The sequence below is a fragment of the Serinus canaria genome, chromosome 4 (assembly GCF_022539315.1).
Source record: "Serinus canaria isolate serCan28SL12 chromosome 4, serCan2020, whole genome shotgun sequence".
Classification (NCBI taxonomy): domain Eukaryota; kingdom Metazoa; phylum Chordata; class Aves; order Passeriformes; family Fringillidae; genus Serinus; species Serinus canaria.
The window spans coordinates 31,269,502-31,284,511 of record NC_066317.1 but is presented as its reverse complement, the minus strand read 5'-3'; the positions used below and the strand labels follow the sequence as shown (position 1 = coordinate 31,284,511).

General features: G+C 36.6%; 1 protein-coding gene across 6 annotated transcripts in view; it reads right to left on the bottom strand.

The window, feature by feature from the left end:
- The window catches only part of RAPGEF2 (Rap guanine nucleotide exchange factor 2), a 181,921-nt gene that overhangs the window by 15,086 nt on the left and 151,825 nt on the right, over positions 1-15,010 (bottom strand). For all 6 annotated transcript variants that reach the window (XM_030238869.2, XM_050973636.1, XM_050973635.1 and 3 more), the window contains 9 exons: positions 14,663-14,770; positions 14,367-14,570; positions 14,155-14,263; positions 11,622-11,868; positions 7,066-7,223; positions 2,882-3,122; positions 2,249-2,632; positions 480-691; positions 276-399 (listed from right to left, as the gene is read on the bottom strand). In XM_030238869.2, the coding sequence (XP_030094729.2) occupies positions 276-399; positions 480-691; positions 2,249-2,632; positions 2,882-3,122; positions 7,066-7,223; positions 11,622-11,868; positions 14,155-14,263; positions 14,367-14,570; positions 14,663-14,770 (1,787 nt within the window). The remainder of the gene's footprint in view (positions 1-275; positions 400-479; positions 692-2,248; positions 2,633-2,881; positions 3,123-7,065; positions 7,224-11,621; positions 11,869-14,154; positions 14,264-14,366; positions 14,571-14,662; positions 14,771-15,010) is intronic.

The following is a 15,010-nucleotide window of genomic DNA, read 5'->3' as shown; positions in this document are numbered from 1 at the left end:
ATGTTTTCAAGACAGTTTGTCTCCCTCCCCCAGATAGAATCTCATTTTTATGACATAACTGTCAACTACAGAATAGTGAGAAACATTTTAGAATGTATCAGTAACCACAAAATGTAATGGTTTCTCTAGTTTTAGACCACCACGTCATGCTGGTCCAATTGCTAACACAAAAAAATTCATACTGCTCCAACAGAAGGGGCACATAAAAGTCCCTCTTGCTGCCACCCAGCCTTCTCCCAAGCTGGGGAAAGCTCTGCCTGGTACAACACACTTACCTTGTTCTAAACATGAGAGCAGGATCCATGTTCACGGACGCCATGCGACCGACGTGGCGAATCTCTTTCGCAATCATCCGCAGCTTCTCAAAATTCACCAGGCCCTCCACTTTAGAATCATTTCCTACAACAAACAACATCAGTGATTAGGCAGGAAAGTTACTTTTCCTCAGCTAGTAAAAGGTGATATACTTCTGCCTTTACCTTCATGAAGGAATGTAAGGTCTTTTTTGATGACAGGAAACAGGGGGATAATAGGGGGCTGTAGGTTTTGGCTGTTAAGGACGTTACGATATTTTGCCATGTTCCTAGATGGATCAAACAAGTCCTGTAGATCTTGAAACAGTTTTTCATACTTGCTTGGAAGCTTTTCCCAAGTAGTTCGGAGCCTTGCAACTGGTGCCAAATTCAGGCCACTTGAAATAAAAGAAGTGCAAAGAAGTTGAAGAACAAGAGAAAGAAACAAAAATCCTAGAAAAGACCACGTTAAATTTTGTATGGTAGAAATACCACACAGCCAGAATACATCAGCACAACAGTGTCAATAAAATAACAGAAATTTGAAAACTTCTTTTTGCCAGCATGTATTACAGAAGATCATTTTTATAAAAGCTATAAAAACTGGAGATATCTTCATGATGCAACCATAAACAGAAAAAAGTTACACCTGGATGAGTAATTATACCTTAAAGAGGATATGTATTTGTTACTTAAGAACAGTGTCTGAGTTTGGTAAGACTATCATAATCTAAGTGCCTCAGGATGACCACTTACTTCCAGATTAACAAACGAGCAGAAAAACTATCTTCCACCTACATGACAATGTTCAGGTGGTGACAGCAAACTGACCCACCTGCTTTCTGCAATAATCCTTCTGACTTTGTTCTTTCAGGATGAATTTTTGTAACACTCTCTATACCTGAGGTTATTCTCAAGCTGTAGCTGGTGCAAAACCTCTTTTTCCACTGTAATGACATTGACTGTCTTGCTGTTAATTTTCACCTGGTAGCAAAGTCTGATACCTAGAATCTTTCCTTCCCTCAAGTTTTTCCTAGCAGAGAGGCTGCTTTTATTTCTCCTTGAGATTGGCTGAAATAGCTGAACAAAATCTCAATATTTTGATGTCTCAGAGATGCTGACTGATCATCAGCATGGATCTTTGACTTTGGAACTTGCCTCATTTGCTGAATAGTATTCAAACCTACTCATTTTTTTCCTACTCACGGTAAAAGTGTCACATTCAATCTGTTGACTGAATGTCAAGATGATGACAAGAGCTTGTGCAAAGACAGTGATAACACTGTCAGTTTACCTCAACTTACTTGAACTTTTTCATGAGAGACAATATAGGGGGATTGTTTTTGTTTGGGTTTTAAAGAAAGTGTATAAACACAGACATTAGAGTTTTCTCCCTCCCTCCCTTCTCATTCTAAAACTAAGAAAGGTTTTCTATAATTTTCAGTTCATTTTAAAATTCTTATTACAAGGTCATTATTTACAGACTATATTAGGGTATCAGGGTAACAGTCTGTTATTATTTTCAGAGTTCCAAGAAAGAAACTGCTGATAGAAAGAAAACAAAATGCAACATATTATGGCTGAATGAATTTAAGATACTGGGCAGTACGGACAAAAATTAGCTGCTTTGAGGAAATTTACCCATTCATTTGCAACAATTGTGTGGTTTTCCTGTATATACCTGTTATTTCTTTTAGTCTTTAAATAAATGCATTAGTTTCTCTAGTGCCATGTTCACCTTGCCACACTGTCTTGAGCAGTAAGTACGTAACAGTAGCATTTCAAACAATATTTCAGCAAACATTTCAGGTTACAGAAAACGCCCTCCTTAGCAGACTGCCAAGAGTTGATGTTAGCAGTATAAACTGGTTTACTGTATTAAGTACTTTTTTTTAAGACTAACAGAAGTAGGACTTTGCTTTTTACTTAGAAGTAAAATTATTAGTGGGCAGTACCTAATGATGGCAAACATTGAGTTGAAGTTCTTGCATTCTCTGCAGTGTAGCGCTATCTTAATGAAATGCTTAATGATCTTCATCCTCTTCAACTGGTTGGTTTCTCTCAGAATCTCAGAAGCCACCCAGAATGTTTCTTGATTTATCACCTCCTCAAACCTTTTTAGATTAGTGCAACCTGTTTTTGATTTGAGTTTAAACAAGTCATCTATGTATTCCGTGGGTTCGATGTTACGGAACAGCTCAAAGTTCCTCATGGAGAGTTGGGTAGCCACCTCAACAGTACTGAGCTGTAGGAGGGAAATCTGGCTTTCCCTTAGCAACTCTTGGGCATCTTCATCTGAACAAAGAGTTTCTGTTTCCATGTTGTTCTTCAGGTAATACCTGTAAAAACAAAATTCAGAAAAAGACACTAGATACAATATACCCAACTAGTGTTGAGAGTTACAGCAATGATCCAACTGGAATCCGAGAATAAAATGAACTTCACCAGGCCTAGGTATTGATGAGATGTTGCATAAGCAGCAATGCATTGCAAAGAAACAGAACATGAAATAATTAAGAAACACTCCTTTGACAAGATTTTGACTTCATAAACTGGCATCATCAGCTTTAGCTCAGTCTCCATCTTACCTGCCACTCAGCTGTATCCTGTCAGCAAGCTTGGAGAGCTGATCAGGGAGCCTCCTTTGCTTGATGACACCCTCAGGTGTGACAGAGACCTCGCACAATGAATAGGCATCAGGGGTTGCAGTCAGAGCAAACTCCCTGATGGCCTGGATGACCACTTCTTTTGCTGTTGTGTCCTTGCTGATCATTATGTAGCGACTTTGCTGGTCTGCCTTGAAAACCCGCAGGACTTGGTCTGGTAAGTCTGGAAAAAAATTACAAGCGAGTCATGCAATTTAGTAAACAAAGAAAAATAAAAACTCACTGGTATAAGAACGAGCAAGTCACATTCAGTTTAATTATTAATGTTATCAGCTTTTACTTCAGTCAAAGTCCTGATGAAAAGCTAGGCTCTTACTGTTAAAGGATATCTTCAGTAAAAACTAGTTCTATTAACATCCAGGAAAAGAAGCTAGTTAGGCTATAAATGGAGCAAGCCAAAAATAGTATTATACTTTCAAAGTTTGGACAGACAAACTAATGAGCATGAATATATTGAAATCCAAACCCATTGATCCACTGAATTTTGGTAGTTATCACTGTATTATTAGGAAAAAAAAAAGATAAATGAAATTATACATGTATCCATCACTGGATTTTTTAACCTCAGGTATTTTTAACTGACAAGTATTTCAAATACTTTCATTTCTTCCCTCTGTTAGAAATAAGCTTTTCTAGTTTTCTGAAGCATGACATCTATTCATTTTTCTTTAATATGTTTCTTCTTAAAAATAATTAATTTTTTAGATTAAAGAGGTTATACAAGCAAGAAAATATATAATAATAAAAGGCCTTCTAAATTAAGGCTTCTGAAATTACTATCATGAAAATGTAGTGAAAAAAAACCCTGCCAAATGAAAACATTCCCTTTGGTACAGCTAGAGGTTTTTTTGACAAGACCTGAATGTGCATAACGTGTATTCAAGTTACTACAGAAAGATCTATTCAGCAGAAGAAATCTTGTGACAAAAGAACAGAACTGAACACCTCCCCACTGCTCTTGCATGTTTCCAAAATAATAATTTGGAAAGCATTAAGATGAATCTGTCTGATATGAATTCATTTACATGCCACAAAGGCTTTTTAGGCTTAAATATATTATTTTACAAATTTCATGCAACTAAGCCTGTAACTTTGAAACTCACAGTAGTTTTTTGCAGCTTGAGAAGCACTAATACTAGAACACACTAACACTGTCTGATTACCTCACCAGTTACACAAAAAGTTAGACAGAAAGTGTAACTGATCATTACATCATTACAGACCATCATCATTAGCCCTTCCTAAGCATTTGAGTCAAATGCACAAATACTTCACAATAAGCAAGCCAATTTTGTCTTTTATCACCAACTCTACACTGACCCATCTTCCTTCAGTAATTAGCTAAAGAGGGATACAGAGCAGAATATTTTCTGAAGTATTTTCTACATTTTTTGACAACTGGAGGAAGGCAGATGCCAAAGACAAAGGCTTTTGGAGATGTTGTTAAAAACCAGACCCTTCTCCAGATCTTGCTGCCTCTTGCTGTTACAGAAATATTTGCCAAAGAAGTGCTGTGAAGTTAAGAAGCTACTGTAAACAATAGCCAGGTGAGAAACTGTTTAACAGCCCCTAGAAAGAAAGTGGTTTATGCAACAAGAAAACAACCTGCTCTGCTGGGTCACTGAAATCAATATGTAGAAACACAGAGGACAGCAAATAGAAGAGTCCCATCTTTGCACTGCATTTTAGCACCCAATTTCTCAGGCTGCCTACCTATCAGAGCTGTGAGGAAAAGCTCTACACAGAACACACAGACGTCTGCCAGCAAGTGAAATGATTGCAGCTATAGCAATGGTAGCAAGTCATTCAGCCCACTAATTTTTAAATAAAACACTTGAAGAGAACTGCAATCACCCCCCTTCACTGGTTTTCAAAAAGGGAAACTGGAGTGGCAGGCTGAAGAATTCAGTGCTGTGTGATAGGAATCTATTCCCTCAGAAAGATTGTGATGGGAAAGAAAAAACACCAGTGACTGGCAGTTCATCATTACTCTGTTATTTTGACTTCTAATCAAATAGCAAAGGCAGCACAAGAAAAGAGAAATCAAAGTGCTATTGAGCATTTAAAAATAAACTTTTAAAAGTAGATTTGAGACAGCCTGATCCAATCAGAAGGGAAACTAAAATGACTCCTTGCAGATTTCAAGCTGTTCACACTTTCTCCTCAAAGACTACACTTCTAAAAGGAGCAAGTTGTTTTATTTTTTATCCTGAGGGATAGTTCTCAAAGCCTCAAAGGACAGCTGCTCTACCCATTTCTCTTTCTCCTCCAGTGCATTCAATTTCTTGCAAGTTGCTTCCATTTCCATCTTTAATTTAGACCAAGGTAGTAAAAGGAATTAAAACTGCAGGCTTTAATTTTTCCAAGTCTTGAAATATATAGAGATATAATTCAACTCTTCTATATACAATGTGGCCATCTCTTAACTCCTTAAGGTTTATGCTTTTTTTCATTTCGAGCCCCCTTTTTCTTCCTTTCCACTCATGAAAAAAAAACTTACTTAGAATTACTGTCAAAATATTCAGTGTGTGGACATTCAGGCAAATTTTAAGGAAAAAAAAAACCCAACCAAACAAAACCATTTTTTTTAATGAGGAAGAAATACATTTTCTACAAAGACACAGAAAAACTGTTAAAACATTGGAGTGATGGCATTACATCATATTGATCTCCTTTCCTCAATGCAAACAGTTGAACCTTGTTCATTTTTTAAGCTTCTCTGAACTTCATCTGTAATTGAAAGGTCTTTAGGCCTGCAGTGTCTTTCCTTCTCATGGAAGTTTGTTTGAGTTGCTTGAGTCAGCAATGCCCACAGCTCTGGAAGTTGGCCATTTGCACTTAGCATTAGCACTTTAATTACCTAGAACTGTCTGGTCTAGGTAAGTGGCAAGCTAGAGAAAGGAATTTTCACCCATTTCCCAGTTATAGAAAAAGTCCTGATGAAAAGCTATGCTCTTACTGATCAAGAATATCTTCAAGGTGTTGAACACTAGTCATTGGATAAAATACAAAAAAACTATCCACCTTCCAATTCTCTCAGGATCAATCTTAGGCACTGGGGGAAAAAAATCACAAACCACCTCCTTGCAATCTCCTCTAGCCCTAAAACACCTGACATGGAGTAATGTTCAATATCACAGTTTCAAGCACAATAGTTGCTTAAACTTGGCCAGTGTGTGGGCTGATATTTAAGCAGCATCCCTTTAGCTAATCCATCAGGTAATGTTTGAAACCCCTCAGTCTTAGGAGAGCACTGAATTTTCAGTTCTACTTTTGAGTAATTCTCTAAAGATTAGGCTAAAATAACCAAGTGTCTGCTAAGCTACCATCACTATATCCTGCTCCAGAAGCTATATTTTAATAGCAAAGACTTGGATACTTAACTCAGGAAAGGTTTCCCACTAAGAACCTTCCTGCAGCCAGATAAGAGCCCAAATCCCAACCCTACCAGGAGCTCCAGCTAAACCATTTTTATAAGATAAGGCTCTCAAGTTTCTCATAGTCTCCCCCTATTTCTCCCTTATTCACTCCTGTGCTTTGATCCTCTCTAAATGTGTTCATTTTTTATCTATTTCAGAAAGGGATTTTATATTCAAAGAATCTGGCATACAACTGTAGGGCAGGGTGACTAACAAGAAACTTTGAAACTCTGTCCCTTACAAATGTAGCACAAATTATATAAGTCTGTTCAGAAAAGGACTGAAATACATGTCTTGTGTCCCAGCACAATATCCTTTCCCTTTACTATGAGCTAATGATCTGCTATGCCATTTGAAAATATTGCAGTTGTGAAAACAATGATCCACTGAGGCAAATTATAAAATACCAAGCAAAGCAGGTTTTTACTGACCAAGAATATTCAAGCAGTAAGAAGCACTCTGTATATAGCATACATGAAAAACAGACATTATTATTTGTGGGTAAAGTATATTGTAGCAAGTGTAACAAATCCTCAGGCATGAATATGTGGCTAATTTGTGTATGACAGCAAACAATTAATAAGAACTCACATGCCTCTTTAGACTCTATAAATCCACACAAAAAAACCCCTGAACTATGAAAGGAAATTAAAAGGTCAGGAACTACAATAAGAAAAGGATCCTTACCTGGAGTAGTGTTAAAGTCTAAGATGCGGTGATGAGACTGCAGCAGGTCGGGATTACTGGATGACAGGGTTCCACTGACAGGTAAAGCAGGAGGAATGTGCTTTGTTTGCCTCAGTCCCACAATGCTGTCATCCTGAGACTGGCCAATTCCAATGTCACTGCATCCAGAAAGACATGAAATCAGGACTTACAGACATTCAGAGATTGGCTATGCTACATGGATTCAGTGATGTCTCTATTGCTACATTTTCCTACTTTCAGTTGTTGATACAGCAATTGCTATTTAGAAGTCAAAGTTCTCCTGGCAACAGGACTTGCTTTGTGAACAGTCCACTCAGAGTGACTCGATTTGCCTGCTCACACTGCCAGAAGATCCTCACCACTAAGCTCTGAGGAGTTGCTAGGCTCATTTTTTAAATGATTTTGGCCAATATGTTTGTTCAAAAGGTGGTACACACCTCATCATTCTTGCACCACCTCATCACCCAAACTTTGAGTAATACTGCTGGCCCCTCAGTGCTGTTCTCAGGCCTGGACTTCATAGATCTTTTACCCCATCACAGACAGGATTTGCAACTATATTTGTGATGTATGGTAGCCATGAAGATCTTTCAACAGACAGATGAGAGAGGATCATTTGAGATAATTTGGTTTTACCACCCTGTATCACTTCTCTGAGTTTCTCTCCACTCAGTGTGACTGAAGTGATACCAGGTGAGGCTAAGCTAAACAGCCACACTTGGGTGCTCTATGTATCCTCTCCAAAGTAACTGGCAGCTGTAAATAAAGTATTCTGTGATAAAGGTGAAGTGTTTTATCCATTAAATTGTGTAAGGCAGGGTCCCACAGGAGATCAGTAGTGCTAGATGGATCTGAGACAGAGCTATCATTATATTATAGTAGGCACTGATTTGCTTATTGCTTTTGAGTTCATAATAACGTGAAGCAGAACACCAGCCACAAGATGTAGAGCTGGAGACATTCATTGAACTTTACTCTAAATATACAGATCAAAACCCTTAATAAAATACTCAGAGAGTGTAAAATGTTGAATAGCAGTCATTATAGAAAGTGAAAAGCATTAAAAATGTAGCAAGGCCTTTCTAAAAGCCAAGCAAATCTAAATCTGTATCTACACATTTAAATAAAGCATAAACCAGAATTTAAACTTCATTGCAAACGTTACAACTAAGCCAGTGTAGTAAATTAAATGATGCAACACAAATGACCACTTGTACCCTAATGTTGGGTACTTAGCCTTTGTGTAGTGCTCTATCCATCCTTGGAAAACCTAAACAGAAGTAATAAAAGGCTAGATAATTACCCTGATAGCTGTTACAGCACCAATATCCTTTAGTGCTCACTGATGAATAACTACACCGTGCACTCTTGTACCACTTCTTTAGGTGCTATGAATTGAAAGTAGTCTGGAAAGCTAGAACAGTATCTGAGCACTAAAGACACATTTTTAATGACATGGACACAACTGCTTTTGAGAAGGCAATTTATGGTATCTCTCTGTGTTGTGTTTGGGATTTCTCACTGCTTTGCTTCTAAATAACAACATAATTCTGTATTACCAGAACACTTTTATGAATTGCAAACCTCAAGCCATAAGAGTGACAGAAACACTCAAGTCCACTGGAAACAGATATAGGATTCTGTCTTAATCAGAAGTTAAGGTGAATCTGAACATTTGTATTTTTGTACTTCCACATCAAGCACTAAATACTGTGACAAGCAGTGATGACCTACTCAGTACACAGCACCTTCATGCTAAGCCACAAGCTAATAAGTCTTTCACTACAACCAAAAGAATTGCCAGCTATCAATATCACGTCTTTCAAGCAGGAACCACTCCACATTTTAAAAAAAAGAAAGTAAACAAAAAACCCTGCAGCCCTAGTACCTCAAAATATTTCCTGGTGGTTCTAAACTACTATATACCAGATTTCAAAAATACTGCCAACAACTGTGTTTGAATTTCTCTAAATTCAAATCAAATGAAGACAGTGTGAATCTTATATTAATAGTTTCACTTGCATTATGCACTCCTTTTGCAGTTTTATATAAACTTATACCTATCCTGTGCATCATGACTGAGGCAGCTTTGGTAAAGTGGATCAACTCTGAAAATGTTAGCTTTAAAAGCAAGAAGAGTGTCTAAAATTGTGCTCCAGTCTAAGTCTTCATATAAGAAATTGGAAATAATTTACTTTACACTCAGTCTACTCTACTTTTAAAACTTAAATTAGAATCTGAGTTCTAACTTATGCAAACAAGTCATGAACTCTAAAAATATCAGATAGAAAGAGCAACACTAAAAAAATCCAGGTCCCCTGAAGATCTACTGTTAGGTAAAATATTTTATTATGCCAATGAAAGAAGATTGTGGTTTTAAGGAAACAACATTTTTATTGATTTCTGTATGCATCTGCCATGCAGAGAGACACTAACATTAACTAAGAAATAACTTTCCTGCTGAATGACAAACAGGGTAGAAGGGATAATGAAATGACACAAGTATCTGAATGCTGCTTCCCTCAGAACACAAAATCCTGTGCATCCCACTGCAGGGCTGCAGACAGGAGCTGCTGCTTTATCTGGGATGCTGCACTATACAGAGAGGGAGGTGGGAATTGTGTTTAATCCTCTTTTGGACCAACTGAGCCTACAGACCACAAAATCACTCCATGTCAGAAAAGTAAACAAAGAGCCCCAGTGGAGATTGTGCCTGGAACCCAAGAGATGTCTCACAGACAGTGAAGATTTGCCTGTAGGTGCAGAGGAAATGGTGCTGTTTGCTCAGTTTGGGAAGTTATTTAACCTTACTGAACTAAACAGCAAGACTGAAGGAAGGCATTCTCTCCTGCTCAGACTGGTTCATTTTGGTACTGATTTAACGTCTCATGAAGCAGACAAGCTCCCTTGAAGAGAGAGACCTCACTCTAGTTTAGATTGGTTTTGTCTGGGTACATCCTCAAGGCACTGGAGCCTTCTGCAGTCTTCATACTCAAAAAACAGTGCACAGTTTCACCTCTTAAGTCAGCTGAGTTGTGAAGTCTTTAAATGCCTACTTTAACTAAAGAGTAAATCAGCTTTTTCACCCCTCTTGATTTTCTTACATGCAAAAACATGAGACTAAGTAAAGTCCCTTAATATATGCACCAGTAATTAAAAGGAAGAATGAGATTGATGCTTTTACACAATAGGGGAAAGAAAAGCACAACCACTAAACTCTATAGCTACAGATCTCTATGCAGAAACAGTGCAGACAAAAACAGCTGAATGTCAACAACCTTTGCAGACAAACTGCTATAGATAACACATAAAGCAGAGCTAGCAAAAAGAAAATAAAATAGGTCGAGTTTTTCTGACTCTTACCCAAAGAGGTCCCTGCACAGAAAAAAAGTGTAAAAATGAAAGAAAATAAAGAAAAACAAAAAAGAAAAATAACATGAAAATCTTATGCAAATGTTATGAACCATAGTGACCAATGCAGAAAAATAGACCTAAGTATGCACAGCTCATCAGAGAAACAAACATGCAAGACCAGTTAAACAACTGAAATAATGCTAAAGACAAACAACACAAAAATAGGATTTACAGATTCTCCTCTATTGAAAGGTACTGCCATCAATTCAAGAAACATCCATTATTTGTGTATAATAGTTTATATTAATTTAATAATTCTATTACAAAAATTTGATATATAATTTTCAGAATAGTTTTCATTTAGTAGGCAATAGCTAACATCAGTTAAGCAAACATTTTCAAAGTAATGGCAGGAAAAAAAGCTCTGCATTTTCAGCACAAGTGTCTTTTTTTTTTAAATTTACACGGAATAGCTTCTTCCTTAGTGGGACATGAAAAAGCAAAATGCAAGAGAAAATACTGACTGCACAACTACCCTCTACTATTCATTTTCCCCCCTTCAGTAACATTTGCCTTGGCCAACAACCAGGTTCCCATAATATCATATGAAAATCACTCTTCTATTGTTGCCAGCAATTTTCAGAACTCTATTTCTAAAATGTGCTCATATAATAAAAGCTATCAGATAGCATATTTAGCTTTCATAAAAATAACTTTAGAAAAAAGCCACAATAAAAACCCCACACAATTCTATCAAAGAACTCAAGTTAAAATTTTAACCTCACTCTCCTTACAGCAGTACATAAAAATTCTTATAGACCACTGGAATGTGGATACATTGAAATCTAAGCTCATACCAACCCTTAGCAAGTAGGCTTGCAGAATTATTCTGAAATAATTTCAGTTAACAGTCCTCTTAAAAGGAAAAGGGAAATGACATAAAGAGGTATTTGTGTCATTACTTGATCTATAAGAAACAAAATACATCTAAATTGATGTCAGGAGCTGCACTGTTAGCAGTCTATGCTTGTTCAAATATTCAGAATGGTTTTTTCTGGTATTTTTTCATATATAAGCATGATTTGTATTAATAAATGAAACAGTAAAATCACACATTTTAAGTTCATTAGGAATTACTATTATTTAATGCAGAGAAGATATTTAGGAGGAAATAAACTCACTTGTATGGTTTCTGAGGCAGAATGCTGATTCGAGTCTTGTCAAGTATCTTCTTTAACTTATTTCTTCCCCCAACTGTGTTGGCTTTACTTTTCTTATTTACTTTTTCTAATCCTATCACCTGCTCCACATCAACAGCAAGGTCAGGGATGGAGTAACGACTCGCCTTTTTAATATCACCGATTTTAGGCAGGTGGGGAGCACCATTTCTTTTTTCCTCTGACAACCTTGTTAGGAGTTCTTTAAAAACTGCACAAGACAGAAAAAGGCAGGTAAGAAAAAGGACAAAAATGTAAAAGAAAGCTCTGTGCACCAGACCAGTTCAATATTAATCATTAAAAAAAAAAAAGATTAGGATATTCTGTCAATTTCAGCATTAAATTAATTTAGGTATAAGACTTCAAAAACATTTTTGCTTTTAAAAAAACATTCATTTTCTGTAGCATGGATCAGAAAAACAGTTAATTGGCCCAGCCTAGAAGAGAAATACACAGGTGCCCACATGGTTACAGGGATGGTATCAACAGGAGGAATTTGACTTTTCAGTCTAAGGACAAAGGCTTCTGCAGAATAGCAGCACGTATAAAAAGAGCACATTAGACAGAAGTGAGATAGAAAAATACAAATGAGAAGAAAGTTTTGAACAGAGAGGCAGCAACAAAAGCTTTCAGATGGACAAGAAATTATTAGCAACAGCATCAAAAAAGGAAAACAGCCACAAAGCCATAAGGAAAATAAAGGAGGAGACTACTGAGACACCCTGGATGTTTGACAGGGCTGTTATACCCATCTGCCAGAAATACCAAAAAACCTCTCATTCCCCGTCAGCTCCCTAGCAAAGAGTCATCTCTGAGGCAGAAATATCTGATAAATTCGTAAATTAGTTCTTCTACTTCAACTTTGAGCCTCAAAAAACTCCAATACATTTAAATAAATCAAACAAAATTGAGCTGGAGAGCAAGTAATGTATTCTGAGTGTTTAAGGAAATCTCCATACAAAAATGGAAAAATCCTCTGATGACTTGATTTGTAATAATAAATAAAAAGTGATAATTAAAACTAAGGAATTGTAGAAAAACCCAGGAACAAGGGCAACTAACTAAGGATGAGTATTAAGGGCTGTGTTTTACTTTTTTATTACTTTTTTCCTTAATATTCTCTAATATCTAGAGGCACAACAAACTACCAAGAGACTTCAAAAGCTTGAAGTAAGACACAAAAGTGGAGGAGAGTAAACCCAGCCAATAACTGTACTGTTGAATAGGACTTAGAGGCTGGAGAGAGAAATTAGGTACAGATAAGAAGACGCCACTGAAGAAAGGAAACTCTTCTTTTGGGATTTTTGGAGAAGAAATCCTGCATGCAATACACAGAATGTAACTCCTCTGGGACTGTACTGTAATCTGATTTCAGTATTTGCACTGGAGGCACAAGTTAGAAAAAAATTAGAAAAACCCTTCTGAAGAAAGGAAGATCAGGTTTTGTCTTTAACAGAGTAAAGCAACACATGAGATTCAAATACCCAGTGTGAGGAGGATAGTTACAGAACTTACACATAGAGAAACAAGAACATCTGGCTAAAAAAGCATGTCCAGATATATTAAGAAATTTCTCTAACTATTAGAAATAACTGAAATATTAGACTCTTTACTGCAATGGAAAAAACAACAACAACAAAAAACAAACAAAACAAAAAAAAAAAAAAAAACCACAAAACCAAAAACCAACCAACCAAACAATCAAACAAAAAACAACAACAACAACAAAAAACAGTCCCCAGGAAACAGATTTGACCAGAGACTTTTGGAGAAAACCTAGGCAAACTAAATCTTCATTTAGTGCAGTGATGTGCTGTGCTAATATTCTGCCCTACTTACTTGTGATGAAGAACCTGATCCTGAAAGAGATACTCAAGGAACATATCACTAAATTGTATAAGTAATCCAAGTACCCAGTGGTAAAAAAAAATCAAACTAAACCCCCAATCCATTCATTATTTATGATGCTAACTGAGGTCCTGAGCTGCTTGAAGATTCTTCCATGAGTACTTTAGTACTTCTTAGAGGGAAATAGGTAGAGAACAAATACAGAGGGTAGCAAGAATCTTTTCACCTAGCTGGCAGGACAGGTTGTAATAAGCCTTGAGCTTGTTACACTTAAAGTGGGCTGAAAAAGTACAAGTAAATTCAGCAGACAAAATAAGACCACTGATCAGATGAAATGCCTGCAGAGACCTCTTTCTTGAGAGAGAACTAAACATTATATATACAAGCAGGTTTTTAAAGTTTGAGCTATATGGTCACAATAGCCCCTCTTTATCCAGAAACATTCACTTGTGAGAGGGAAGTCACTTCATGGAAATCCCTACTCATAAATTTTTCTTTGCAATTATGAACCAAGATATTTTAGGACTGTCATGTTTCCTTTTTCTGTTCTCTCCAGTGCAAAAGAGTTTCAAACAAAACTATTTTAAACTATTAAAAAAATAATTTAGATCTCTATCAAAACAAGAATGAACAATGCAGATAAACTTACCAAATAAATTGGTTTTCACAGTGATAGACAGATGAGTGTTATTTCTAAGGATTTCCATGGCTTTTGTCAACTGAATGTTTTCAAAGTTTTGACCATTCACTTCCAATATCTAAAATTCAAACAAATTTGAAAAATTTTCATGTAGTGAAGAGAAAGGAAACAAAAGAGACCAGGGGAGGGGAAATGGAGGAACACATTTTAAAATTACATACCTGGTCGCCACGTTTCAAGCCTGCTTCTGTAGCTTTGCTACCAAAATCAACACTGTCAACAAAGATTCCAAATCCCTTTTCTGACCCTCCCAGCAAGATAAAAGGCAAAGGGGCTTCTCGAGATGGCTTTGTTAAGGTTATCAATCTTCGTTTAGCTTTAGCAGCACAAGCAATATTTAACAGCCTCAAATGTCCACCCATTTTCTGTAAGAGAAAAGCAAAGTAAGTTGTATATAATAACAGCCTGGATATTCCCTGTTATCCCAGGTTGTCAGAAAAAAACCCCTCACTCTTACCTCCCTCTCCAAATTGTTCTCAAATTCTTCCAGAAATCGAGTCATAGCAGGATCTCCTTCAAAATCATTGAAGTGATTGTTCACCCACAGCAATACTACCCGTGTAACCTGAAAATTAATCAATATTATAAACACATTGCTGGAATACTCAGAACAACACTACTGCCAAGTCCTTTAAAAATACTGGTCATTAAAAGCCCTGTAAATTTTCACTGGAATCTTAAATAATACATATGTATATGTACTATTATATACTATATTACTATACTACATTATTATTATATACATCCAAATCAAACTTCACTAATATGCAATTCTGTATCAGGAGAACAGAAAAAATTAAGTACC